At 42.9% G+C, this 14,405-nt stretch overlaps 1 protein-coding gene across 1 annotated transcript in view; it reads left to right on the top strand.

Annotated features, from left to right (window-relative positions):
- The window catches only part of LOC119649577 (laminin subunit alpha), a 120,559-nt gene that overhangs the window by 85,222 nt on the left and 20,932 nt on the right, over positions 1-14,405 (top strand). The window contains exons 9-17 of the mRNA XM_038051781.1: positions 6,666-6,938; positions 6,999-7,851; positions 7,908-8,046; positions 8,105-8,229; positions 8,296-8,689; positions 8,749-8,907; positions 8,962-9,077; positions 9,186-9,411; positions 9,470-10,026. Coding sequence (XP_037907709.1) covers positions 6,666-6,938; positions 6,999-7,851; positions 7,908-8,046; positions 8,105-8,229; positions 8,296-8,689; positions 8,749-8,907; positions 8,962-9,077; positions 9,186-9,411; positions 9,470-10,026 — 2,842 coding nt within the window. The remainder of the gene's footprint in view (positions 1-6,665; positions 6,939-6,998; positions 7,852-7,907; positions 8,047-8,104; positions 8,230-8,295; positions 8,690-8,748; positions 8,908-8,961; positions 9,078-9,185; positions 9,412-9,469; positions 10,027-14,405) is intronic.

Raw genomic sequence — 14,405 nt, 5'->3', positions numbered from 1 at the left:
GAAAGAAAACAGTCACATACGGAAATCAGTATTATTTCTAATATCTCGGAGTTATCAGATTTGCGTGCAGAAAGAAAACAGTTACATACGGAAATCAGTATTATTTCTAATATCTCGAAGTTATAATAAGAGTAATTTCTTGAAATTGTGTATTGAACTTTGCAACATACGAAAAATATGTCAAAAACCTATTTCGAATAATAGAAGAATAAAAGGTTAAATACAAGCTCCTAAATTTGACTGAGAACTCTTATATTGGTGACCCGCAGCGAACATCGCCGCATTAAAATACGTTTAGAACCAGACTGTCCTAGATTCCACCGGGGAATAAAGCGCAGAATAAATTCTCAAATGGAAAGTATATCGAAGATGGAGGAAGAAGTGCAGCTTTAAGTGGAAACGGTGCGAGCAAGATCCCGTGAACATGCACCAAAGTGCGTGAAAAGCCGCCGCCCTCAAGACCAGCGTCGTGGCCGCGTGATTTGAAGCCGCCGCCCTCAAGACCAGCGTCGTGGCCGCGTGATTTGAAGCTCCCGCCCTCAAGACTGGCGTCAATGCCGTAGCCGCCGCCACAACCATCAACAACGGCGCGTTATTATTATTTATGATTTTATTAAAATTTTGTTGTTTTAAAAAAGTGGTAACAATAAAAACAAAATCGCCGCAAGAGACGGCGTCGAGGCGTTTGCATCGTCATCTTTTCACTGGCTTTCCGCCCTTTTAGCGAGTTTTTTGCTTTAGGGTGCGTCGTTGGTGTCGCTTTATTTTTTCGCTCGTACGTGCATTTGTGGGTTCGGCCTGCCGTGTCGTTTTAATCAAGCGGTGGTCGGCCTGGACGAGGAGTCCATCGTGCTCGTGTCTGACGTAGTGAAGTCTGCTTCATATTCACTGCTCAAGACCGAATTAATCAGGCGCCTGTCAGTAAGTGAGTCAGCAAAACTGGATTACTTGCTGGCAGGCCTAACGTTGGGAGATCGGACTCCCAGCCAATTGCTTCAGACTTAAAGAGGATCGTACCTCTTGCATTTACCTCAGCAGCACGGATCATTTTCTCCAGAGCCAGGTTAAAGAGGACACTATGATAGAGCACCCCCTTGTCGTAGACCGTTATTAACTTCGTCGAGATACCGAATTCTCTCATGGCCGTGTACAGTTTTACCCTGGTTATGCTATCATAGGCGGCTTTAAAATCGACGAAGAGATGGTGCAACTGTTGTCCATCGCTTGCCGCACAGAGAAAATCTTATCTGTTGCTGATTTGCCTGGAGTGAAGCCTCTTTGGTATAGGCCAATGATGTTCTGGGCGTATGGGGCTTTCCGGCCTAGCAAGATAGAGGAGAATATCTTATAGATGGTACTCAGCAACCTACCTCTATAATTGCTGCACTGTGCGATATCCCCCTTTTTGTGTATGAGGCAGTTAATGCCTCGTTGCTACTCGTACACTTTGAGCACAAGTTGATCAACCACTTGGTGTAACTGCTCGCCTCCATATTTAACCAATTCGGCTGTAATTCCATCGGCTCCTGGCGACTTATGATTTTTAAGCGGATGAATTGCACGGACTCTCTTCTCCTATACTTGGTGGTGGCAGTATTTTTTCGTCGTCTTCAGTTGGCGAACCTCCAACTCGCCGATGTTCTGTTTGTTCAGTAGCTCATCAAAGTACTCAACCCATCGCTCCAATATGCCCATTCTGTCGGAAATCAAATTTCCCTCTTTGTCTCGACAGGATGAGCATCGAGGTGTATAAGGCTTCATCCTGCTGACTTGTTGGTAAAAGTTGCGCGCCTGGTGCGGTTGCTCTCTGTACTTTCCGAGTTCACAGACTTGTTGGTTCTGCCAGACTTCCTCTTTCCGTCTATGAAGTCACTTCTCCGCTCGACGGAGTTCGTGATAAGTCTCTGCGCGTGCCCGCGTTCTTTCAGGCAACATTACTCGTTATGCCTCATTCTTCCGTTCCCTTGCTAGCTCACATTCATCGTCAAACCAGCCGTTCAGACTTTTTTTGCGGCTGGAGCCAAGTATGTTTGTGGCCGTATCAATGATAATGTTCTTCAGGTTGTGAATATCATTTGCTGATACTTTATCTCCAGGACTTTTGTTGACTGCGGTTATTGCGGCATCCATTTCCCTCTTATAGGTGTCGCGGAGGACTGTGTTGTGGATGGCTTCAGTATTCACTCTCACCTGATTGTCAGAGGCGATTATAGGTGGTATCGTAATTCGAGCTCGGAGCACAATGCCAACGAGATAGTGGTCCGAGTCTATATTGACCCCCCCTATATGTTCTGACATTCATCAAGGCTGAGAGGTGGCGGTGTTCAATCAGCACGTGGTCAATTTGGTTGAAAGTGGGCCCGTCTGGAGAGGCCCATGTATGTTTGTGGACCGCTTTCCGCGCAAATTAGGTACTTCCAACAAACATTTCGTGTGATACTGCTAACTGGATAATGCGTAATCAGTTATCATTGGTATCCCTATGTAAGCTATGGGAGCCAACGTATCGCCTGAATGCGGGTTCCGTCCCTACTTGACTATTGAAATTTCCAAGTACGATTTTGATATCATATCTGGGACAGGCTTCGACGGTTCGTTCTACTGCCTCGTAGAAGGTATCCTTCTCCGACTCTGCAGTCTCCTCTGTAGAGGCGTGAACGTTAATGAAGCTTATATTTCTAAATTTGCCTGGAAAGCGCAGAGTGCATAGCCGTTTGCTTATGTTTTCAAAGCCGATAATAGCAGGTTTCATTTTTTGACTGACTAAGAAATCTACTCCGAGCACATGGTTTACTGGATGGCCACTATAATATATGGTGTAGCGGCTCTTCTCCAGAAAACCGGTCCCTGTCCAACGCATCTCCTGTAGCGCCGTTACATCAGCCTTATATTGGGACAGGGTATCGGCTAGCTGCTCATCAGCTTCATTTCTGTACAGGGAGCGCATGTTCCATGAGAAAATGCGCAAATCGTTAATCCGTTGTCGTTGCCGGGTTCGTCGTTGTAAAATCCATCCTGACCGAGGCTCCTTTCTTGGCTTCGTAATATCGGTTTTCCGTGTAGGGTTGTTAGCCCTACCCAACCCCCAACCTGGAGGACCAGTTGGTACAATTTGTCCCGTTTTTAGGCGCGGGGGATTCGCCTTCATCCTTCTCCGTCTGCAGCTTTTCGTTAAGAAAGAGCTCCCAGCGGTCACCACGTGGAGGTGAAGATAGGGTTTGGTAGTAGAGCTGTTGGTGTTGGTTCAGCAGGCATTTCGCAGGTTTTATGCTCCATCGTGGGTACCAATCCATGTTTGTCCCTGGGACCTATACTACCCTTTGACCAGCCTATATTGGCCCCATTATATGCTCTGGCATTCATCAAGATTGAAAGTTGATGGCGTTCAATCAACACATGGTCAATTTGGTTGAAAGTGGTCCTGTCTGGAGAGGCCCACATTTGCTTGTGGACCGCTTGCCGCACAAACCAAGTACTTCCAACGACCATCTCGTGCGACACTGCTTATTGAATAATTTGCAGTCCATCATTGGTTAGCATTATTTAAGTTTTGGAAGTCAAAGCATTGTCTAAATTCGAAGTTCGTCTCTAATTGGCTGTTAAAATCTCTTGGTTTGATTTTGATATCATACCTAGGACCGGCTTCGAGGGTTCTACTGCCTCGTCGAAGATATCCTTTTCCGACTCTGCAGTCTTCTCTGTAGGGGCGTGAATGTTAATGAGGCTTATATTTTTAAATTTGCCTCGGAAGTGCAGAGTGCATAGCTTCGTAACAAATTGTTTTGTCAGTTGGTACAATTTGTCCCGTCTTTAGGCGCGGGAGACTCACTTTCATCCGTCTCCATCTGCAGCTTTTCGTCAAGAAGAGGCTCCCAGCCGTCATCACGTGGAGGTGGAGATAGGGATTGGCAGTAGATCTGTTGATGGTGCTTCAGCAGGCGTTTCTCAGGTTTTATGCTCCATCAGTTTTCCTGCGATTGGTAATATGCACCTCTTCCCTCTTTTCATCCGCCACGTCCAGTTTAACTAATTATAACCACCCATTGATGACATGAATGGCTTCCCTTCCACAGAATTCACGGCCACAAGGGTTGGAACACAGAATCCTTAAAAAGAGGCTTGCAATATCACATGTTGATATTTTGAAAGCCATACTCCTGGTATTTGTAGAAAGATGTTTTTTCCTTAGACCATTTGGCCAATTTCCATCGCCATCGGTGAAACCAATCTTGGCAACTGAATTCGCGTTACCTCGATTTACATGATCATACTATCTCGCAATTTTGATATGATCGATGCAACCCCATGTCGATCGCAGACATCCCCATTTAGGATGTGATCGTGGCCTGGTACGACACAAGTCCAATGTAACATCTTCGTCAGCACCATAGCGGGCGATAGGACGAACGATACTGCGGTAAATTTTCGAATTGGTATCGTTAATACGTCGATCACAAAGAACGCCACTTCATCCAAGTTGCGCTAATGCGTAAAGCAATTTCAACTAAAAATTTTAAATCGCTCAGTTCTGGGTAGATCGATGCCACTGACAGTGTTAGTGTCTGTTCCATTAGGATCGGCTATTAAAAATTTCGTTTTATTCAGATCCAATCCGAGACCGTGTTGGATGAAGTGATCACTCCATTTTTGAACGAGTTTCTCATCTTCGTAAACCAAGTCCCGTATATTAGCGCCCATGATAAGAGCAAAAAGGAGTGGTAAGAGGACGCTTCGATATGTTCGCTACGCTTGGAACTTTACTTTTCGGATCGTGGTAGGACAATTTAACCCAGCGCACGAGTTCTTCCGGCAATAAGTGTTACCGCATTCCAGATGAGTTTGTATGCCACACCTTCAAACGCCTTTTATAGATCCAGAAATGCAATGAAAAGAGACCGATGTTTCTCACTGTGATTCTCCATGAGTAACCACGCAACGTGTATTGCGTCATTAGCTCCACAGTTCTTGACAAACTCGGCTTGATTCACGGTAATTTGAACGATTCCGCAAATATGACTGTCAAGAATGCGTTCAAACATCTTCATGGTATGGGAAAGTAACCGGATCGGACGATAATTTGAACATTCTGCTGGACTACTTTTCTTTTTCCATATTGGAACAGTAGTGTTTTTTAAGTCAGGCTGATGATGTTCTACCTTCCGAAAGCGATTGAAGAACTCACTGAACCACAGTGTTGGGTCCCAGCTGTTCGCTTGCCAGAGCTCAGATGTGATGTTGTCAGGTCCTGCATTGCCAGGTGAAAGCCGACAATGCTTGTAGAAGTGGAAGATGAACAAATTCTTCCGCTCGTCGACCGGTAAGCAAAGTATCATTTTTGTCATTAACACAACAGAAGTATTCGATAACCTGTGTGCGTTGGTTTCTACTTTCGATAAGTCGATGCAGATCTCTCTCCGCCCCGAGTGTCGGGAAACTTGTGATAGAGGCGTTTCTTTTCACGGACCTTCATTTGAATATCATTATCGCAAAGCCAATTATCTCGATTGATGAACTACTTATTTGACTTGGTGACTCCCAGGATTAAATACGGCGCTTTGTGGATCGTGTTTTTAATTTGGTTCCACGATTCTTTTACATTCGTAGTGGTTGGTAATCGCGTAAGCGAAATCATTTCTTGTTTTTCTTTATGAAATCACCACCATTTAATGAGCAGCGGTCCACTGCGTTCATCACACTGTTTTATCGGTGACTTGATTCGTAAGACAGCAATCAAGCCGCTGCTGAGATGCGATGGTCTGTTAGGGAACGGTTGTAAAATGTCGTCGTCTTATGAGGATATAGTCGATTTGCGTTTTACCTGTTCCCACTATAAAATGTAGTAAGATGAGGAAATCGGTTGATGAACCATATTTTGATACGCACAAAGTTATGAGTGCCCGCAAAGTCGAATATACACGCACCACCCTCGTTGCGTGCTCTAAACCCTTTTCCCCATGGAACCTGTTGCAGCTTGCCTTTTCACCCATGCAGCTTGCCTGCAGTGACGATATAGTTATCAGTCAGAGGCGTTACAGGTTTTTGTATCGAGAAATTGTCAGAAGTCATTTTCTCGACATCGGGTACCTGTCTATGGTGTGTATGCAGTAAAGAAGTGAGTTTGATCAGCTGATATAATGGGAAGCTTCATAAGCCGGTCATCAAATCTTGCGATTTCTTTAATGACGTCAGGGAAACCCTAAGAGATGGCAGCGCCTACATTTTTTAGAGTGTGTGGACTACCAAAGTAAAGAAGTTTATAGTATATACTATAATATACAGAAGCTTACAACGACTGTTACCCCAGGAGCGAGTTTCTTGTAGAGCGTAAATATGGATGAGATTTTCCCGAAGGGCTCTTACCAGTGTTTCCAGTGAGGCCGCCAATATTTAGCATCCAGACACGTACTCGAGCAAATGGTTGTGACATCAAAACCGTTTTAATAAGTTTTGTTTAACACAAAACTTCAATAATGGTTAATATTTAATTTGATAAGTGCCTGAAGTTACGAATTCGTATATCACATTAAAAGTACAAATCCCTTGATTGAATTATAGTAATAATGATGGCCAGAAAAAAATGTGATAGAAGGTCAAGTCATGGTTAAACCTTCTTTCTGTCAAATATAAAAGTTGAAATTTGAGAGTGATTTAAAATTTACTTCTAGATTGTGATTGCGATGTTCAAGGAACTCTTCCTGATGTATGTCATAAAGAAAGTGGAGAATGTCTTTGCCGTAAAGGTTACGGCGGTAAACGATGTGACCAATGTATTCCAGGATACTATAATTACCCAGACTGTATACCGTGCAATTGTTCCTCGGGCGGCAGTACATCTAAAACATGTGATGTTTCCGGAAAATGTTCCTGTCTTAGAAACTTTGCTGGAAAACAATGTACATCTTGTAGCGCAGGATTTTATTCATACCCTGATTGTCTTCGTAAGTTACAGATACAAGAGTGTAACATCTTTCTACTAAAATTCTTCAATTTTATTTTAGCATGCAATTGTGATCCACATGGCTCAGAAGGAATATCTTGCAATTCGGATGGACAGTGCTCATGCTTCCATAATTTCGATAGTAAAACGTGTAATAAATGCAAAGAAGGCTTTTACAATTTCCCATCATGTGAAGAATGTAATTGTGATCCAGCTGGTGTTATTGATAAGTTTACTGGTTGCGGTTCAGTTCCAGCTGGTGAACTTTGTCAGTGCAAAGAAAGGGTTACTGGAAGAATTTGTGACCAATGTAAACCACTATATTGGAATCTGAATGTGAGTAATCCAGACGGTTGTGAAGTGTGTGATTGCTTCTTGGATGGAACAATAGGGTCACTAGACACATGCGACTCTAAGACAGGACAATGCGCTTGTAAACCTTCTGTTGGCAGTCGGCAATGCAAAGAATGTATTGACGGAACATTTGATTTATTTGGTGGAAGTTTATTTGGATGCAAAGATTGTGCTTGTGACATAGGAGGCTCACGTAATCCTGTTTGTAATAAAATGACGGGAGTTTGTAGTTGTCATCCACGCGTTGCGGGGCGAACTTGTTCGCAACCACTAACAACTCATTACTTTCCTACTTTGTATCAATTTCAATTTGAATACGAGGATGGATACACACCATCTGGAGCTTATGTCCGTTATCAATTCGATGAAAATCAATTTCCTGGATTCAGTAAAAAGGGCTATGCAATATTTTCCAACATTCAGAATGAAATTATTAATGAAGTCAATATTATGAAATCATCTGTATATCGGATGGTAATACGGTTCGTAAATCCTGCCGATGAAAATATCACTGCTAGTATTCTGATTACATCAGATAACCCAAGTGACATAGATCAAAGGTTCTTATGATTTAATATATTTGCACGGTGGGTTTTTATGTATGAAATATTTTCAGAGCCAATGTACTGTTCAGACCAACACGGTTGCCTTCATTCGTTACCGTCTCTGGGCTCAAGGGAGAAGTTCCATCGGCAGTTGTTCTTGATCCTGGTCGATATACTATCAGTATCAAAACAGCGAAGAATGTGTTATTGGTAAGCTTCTATTATGTGTTATATCAATTTAATTTTATTCGCCAATTGATTTGTTTAGGATTATTTTGTTTTGCTTCCTGCGGCCTATTATGAAGCTTCCATCTTATCACGCAAAATCGAAAATCCGTGTGAACTTGGCAATTTACAATTCTGTCGCCATTACAAATATCCTTCCGTAGAAGAGTATGTGGTTATATTTTTAACACTTATAATACTTTTTCATGTTATTTGATATCTATTTATTTCAAGGTTCGGTCCAGAATTCGATGGTCATATTCGGGAAAATGATATGTTATATCCATCTACAGAAGTGTATGAAAACGTTGAACATTTATCAATCCTCGATAAGTCATCAGCTATTGAAAATATCCCAATTATAACGGATTCACAAAAATCTTTATTTTATAAAATAGTCGTTCCTCATACTGGCCAATATATAGTTGTCGTTGATTATATAACTGATCGTACGACTCCCGAAACATACATATTGCAAGTTCGGAGAGATGGAGACCCAAATTACGGTTTTGTCACAATGTATCCCTGTTTATTTACTATGAGCTGTCGACAACCAGTTACTGATTCTGAATCAAGAGAAAGATTATTTTTCTTGGAAGCCACCAACTCACGTCCGATAGAAGTTTATGTAAGATTTTTTCTTTCTCAATGTAGAAATAAGCAAGAATGAAATGCATGTGCTTTTAGCATGAACATGATGATTTCGGCAGAGTGGCGATCATTTCCGTAACAGCAATTCCGGTAGATCAGTGGTCTATTGATTACATCAAACCAAAGCCGATCTGCGTTATGCAAGGTGGAAAGTGCATTAAATCATCATACAGAAGTGTACCTGATTCAAAAAAAGTAATAGAATGAATGTAAAAAAATATGTATTTTCTAAAAAGTTTCCTTCAACAGATTGAATTTCATACAATGCACGAAAGTAGGATAGCATCCAAAAAGGCACCAGCTATTTTCCAGAATTCAACCAAATTGATTTATTTGGATAAAAATAATTCAGCAATTGAAGTCATGTAAAATTCTGCTTAAAATGTTAACTAAGATTAATTTAATTGGGTTCAGAGCACATTTAACAAATTACTGAGGCTTGATTGCACCAGCTAACACATTGTTTCTTTTAGGGGTAAAGCTATCAGACCTGGGCGCTATGTAATTCTGGTCAAATATTTTCAACCAGATTATCCACAATTTGCTGTTCTATTTCGACTAGAGTCATCTAAACAGGCATACGATGGAAGATTTTATGTGGAACATTGTCCTTTGAATATTGGTTGCCGTGCACTAATTAAGCCCCAAACTAACAGTCCCTGGTTCGATATCAATGATGAGTTTACTTTTACTTTGACGGTATGTGTCTATGATTATTTTTATATTTCAACATATTATTTACACTTACACAATTTAGACTCCAAAATCAAAAGGGATTTGGGTGGAATACATGCTTGTTGTTCCCGTGGAAGAGTATAGTGATGGCCTCCTTGATGAGGAAAAATTCGACCAAACAAAGGAATTTATTGAAAAGTGCGGACAAAACCACTTTCACATTCAACTCAATGCTTCGGAGTTCTGCAAAAAAGCCGTTTTCTCGTTGACAGCGGATTTTAATGACGGAGCTCTATCTTGCGATTGCGACTACGATGGATCGACCAGTTTCGAGTGTGACCCCTTCGGTGGTCAATGTCCCTGTAAACCGAATGTTATTGGGCGACAATGTGAATCGTGCCGCACGGGATTCTATGGTTTTCCGGATTGTAAGCACTGCGATTGTCCACTAACTGCACTTTGTAAAAAAGATACCGGCGAATGCATTTGTCCGCCAAGAGTGACAGGCGAAAAGTGTGATAAATGTGAACCGTACACTTATGGATTCCATCAAATTATTGGATGTGAGGAGTGTAATTGCAACGCATTAGGTGTAGAGGGAAACAACTTGCAATGCGACCTAAACAATGGCTCTTGCATGTAAGTATGAAATTTACATCGAAAACAACTAAATTGAAATATATATCTTATCTCACAGAACCGTTTAAAACGCTAAAATCGTTACCGTCAAGTCAGCCTGTATCCGATGCGTGGTTTGCGTTTCGGCAAATTTCGTTTTCTTTAACTCACCTTTTACAACAAATAGAGAATACTCTAAATGTACGCCTAAACTCCAACTCAATAGAGAGAATAGGGTTTTTTATAAGAATCAAGTCGATCTCTGTCTGCCTGTCTGTCTTTTTTTTTTTTTTGAGGAGGTGGAAATCTTCAAAAGACACTGGTCTCGACACACCAGCGTGTGGGAATTTTACCCACTAAAACCACCCCCCACTCCCTTCCTGGCCCGCGGAACCACCATATGGTATTACATCACGGGGCGGAGTCAGCTCTCTCTAGCTTAATCCTATTTCTTCTATAGGCGGCGCACGTGATCGCGTTTTTCTCCTTTCCTCTGCCTTTCGCAATTTATCTTGAATAGAAGCGATCGTGGAGTTGACCGCATCCCAATTCTTTTGATGTGCTAGCATTTTCGGCACCAGATTTTCTGGTACCAGTATCTCTCCTAGAGTCTCCTCTAGATTCCTCCTTTCTTCCACAAATCTCGGACAGTGGAAGAATACATGCTCGGGATCCTCTGGGACTCCATCACAATTTGGACAGTCGGGTGAGGTCCCCAATTTAAACCTGTGAAGGTATTGGAGATATCTTCCATGTCCCGTGAGAAACTGGGTGAGATTATAATTATAATTAATCTCACCGTGTCGTCTCTCCAACCACTGCTTGATGGCAGGAATGAGCCTGTGAGTCCAGCGACAGTTTCCCGCGCGTTCCCCCCGCTCTTGCCATCTATTTATGGATCTCTCCCTCTCAGCCTTCTTCGTCTGCAATAAGGGATTGGCTTCGCATGGTATATAGTCGCCATCTCATCTGCCAAGATGTCAATGGGCAACATTCCAGAGATGACGAATGCTGCATCATCTCAGACAGTCCTGAAGGTAGAGCATACCCTCAGAGCTGTCCTGTAGACTGCATTCAGTTTGCAAGTATTAACTGACATCCGCAACGCCTCGCTTCAAACTGGGGTCGCATAGAGCATGATTGAGGTCACTACCCTGGCTATAAGCAACCTAGAGGTATGCCGTGGCCCTCCCACATTCGGCATCATCCTCGCCAGGGCCATACTAGCAGTGGATGATTTATCGGAAACATACTGTACGTGTTACTTATAGCTGAGCTTCCTGTCTATCACCACCCCCAAATATTTGATGGTCGGCTTGGAAGGGGTGATATGATTCCCGATTCTAACACAGGCATAATTTCTCTTCCGGCGGTTCGGGACGACGATCGCTTCTGTTTTTTCCTTCGCAAGCGTCAGACCAGAGCTCTCTAACCAGCATTTGACAGCACTGATTGCCTCGCTTGAGTATAACTCAGCATCTTCGAGATGTTTTGCAACACTAACCAGTGCTATTTCGTCAGCGTAACCCACCACTGTGGCTTCCTCCGGAAGGGGAAGATTAAGTACATCGTTGTACATGATGTTCCACAGTAGTGGACCCAATACGAAGCCCTGCGGGACACCCGCGCAAACAACGTACTCCTGGGGTCCGTCATCGGTGTTATACCAGAGCCTCCTTTCAGTTAAATCACTATCGACGATAGCAGGGAGATAGGCGGGAATACCAACCTTCGCTAAACATTCCCGTATTAGATTCCAATTTGCCGAATTGAATGCATTTTTCATATCCAGTGTTACTACCACGCAATATTTGCTGGTACTACCCTTTCCGTGAATTGCATCTTCGGCTAAGCCAGTAACCAATTTGATGGCATCAATGGTTGATCTGGCTTTTCGGAACCCATACTGCCGATTTGAGAGGCCGCCTTGGCTCTCAACAACCGGGAGTAATATATTATAGATTACCCACTCTAACATTTTCCCCACCGTGTCCAAAAGACATATGAGTCGGTATGACGATAGTTCACCTGGAGGTTTACCAGGCTTAGGCAGAAGTACCAACTTCTGTCGCTTCCATGCCGCTGGAAATATTCCCTCGGACATGCACGCTTCGAATAACTCAGCGAACATGTCCGGCCTGGATTTCTTGCTGGGGGAATAACCCCTGGATGATTTTCAGCAAGAGGATGGAACACGTGATTTGCGGAGATGAATGGCCTCTAAATCGTCCCATCACGATTCCATAAGCTCTCCCCCACGGGTTTACGTCCGCTTCTGAGCAGAGTTCCTTAAAGCATTTCTTCTTGCTTCGCTGGATGGCGAGCTTGAAGGTTTTGCGGGCTGCCTTATAGGCGCACTCTTTCTGCCCTTGATCGACTCTACCTACCGCCCTCTGAGCCGCTCTTCTGGCTCGGTGGCAGGCTGATCGAAGACCGGTCAGTTCATCATTCCACCAATAGTTTGGTCTTCTACTGGGGAATGAACACCGTCTAGGCATGGTCGCTTCACATGCTGGCGATACATTGAGCAAGTTGGACGGCTGTTTCCGTAGAGGCGCCTGCTTTATCAGGTTGATCTAACCACACCTCTATGAAGGTCTGCTCATCCAAAGATTTTGCAGAACAGCCTGAAATCTTTTTCGGTTTCAGGCATGATAGTCCTTTGCCCCATGTCTCAAAGAAGATTGCCTGGTGATCGCTGTGGGTATAGCGTTCGCTGACGCACCAGGGTATACCACGCGCCAGCGAAAGGCTGGCAAAGGTCAGGTCTACAACCGAGCCTGACCCCCTTTCTGGAAGGTGTTTACAGCACCTTCGTTAGCCAAAATCATGTCCATCTGCGCGAAAGCTTCTATTAAACTGCCCCCCTTAGCATTTGATTGTCTGCTGCCCCACTCTAGGGCCCAAGCATTCAAATCACCAGCAATCACCGTTGGGCTTCGTGCCCTTGTGTCGAGAACATCAAATCAAACATTTGCTCGAATTCAGACAGTGTCAAACTTGGTAGGGCGTAGCAGCTGTATACATATACACCACTTATTTCTGTCTGTCTGTCTGTCATTCTGTCACAGCCGATTTATTCGGAAACGGCTAGACCGATTATCACGAAAATTGGTAAGAGTATGTGATCTGTTGTTCCCTTTACATGCAGCAACTGGCTCCATGTAATACCATGTTGAGTTTAAGGGGGGGCCCCCATGCACGTGAAAGGAGGTGGTAAATTTTTTTTTCACAGAATGTGGCCATATGGGGTATCAAACGAAAGGACTCAATTAGTACTGGTCCCCCTCCACCGATCAATTTATATACGTGCATATATATGCACAGCATTCGGAAATAGGCAGTTTGTTTGCTTAGGGTGACGATAATATCTATGGCCGTAATATGTAAGTATATCTTCTAGTTTGGAAGAGAATGAATGAATGAATATAGGAATAGAAAAATGTACGTTGAAATTTCTTACCTAAAATGAACACAAAGCCTTTATACCCGAGGCGCGAGCTTCCGGTATTCCGACTTGTTTCGTTCTTACGGTTCATACATATGTCAGTTGAGGATTACGCTTTTTACTCATCACAGTCCATATATTTTGAGATTCTATTTTCCTGGTTGTGGTCAATAGATCCAATCGAATCATCCTATTCAATGCATACATATATGTAGATATACCAGGTGGAAAAGCTTATAGGCTAACATGCAGATGGCGTTATTAGCATTGAATCTATATGATTTTTAGTTACCCCTAATCCTCAAAAGAAACGTGTAAAAATTTGACAGCTGGTCAATTAGTTCGTGAAATAGATCATTTGGGGTGAAGCAATTTTTGTTAGTTTGAAGAAATGGATTAAAAAGAATTTCGTGTGTTAATAAAGCATTGGTTTTTGGCGAAAAAATACTGTTGAAGTTAAAGCTTGGCTTGATAAACATTATTTGGACTTTGCATTAGGAAAATCAACCATTGAGAAGCGATCTGCTAAGTTTAAACGAAGCGAAATAAGCATCGAGGACGATGCGCGCGGTGGATGCCCCACGGAGACTGTTACCGATGAAAACATCAAAAAGTCCACTAAATAATTTTGGATGAAGTTGATAGATGAAATGAGTAGGACATATCGTGCATGATTCCTTGGGTATGCGAAAGCTGTGTTCAAAGTGAGTGCTGCGCAAGCTCAGAATCGACCAAAAACAACAACGAGTTGACCATTCTGAGCAGTATTTTTTTCTCCATAAAACCCCGAATTTATGCTATGGCATTAGTATTTAGAGATGCGCACGGTGTAATATTCATCGACTACCTTGAGAAGGGAAAAACCATTAAACGGCCTCATTTGAAGAAAAGCAAAAGTGTCACAAATCAATGGAAACTATGGCAAGATTGCATGAATTGGGCTTCGAATTGC

This window comes from Hermetia illucens, chromosome 2, assembly GCF_905115235.1.
Source record: "Hermetia illucens chromosome 2, iHerIll2.2.curated.20191125, whole genome shotgun sequence".
In the NCBI taxonomy this organism is placed as follows: domain Eukaryota; kingdom Metazoa; phylum Arthropoda; class Insecta; order Diptera; family Stratiomyidae; genus Hermetia; species Hermetia illucens.
Note: the sequence above shows the minus strand (reverse complement) of the source record. Positions and strands in the feature narration are given on the sequence as shown.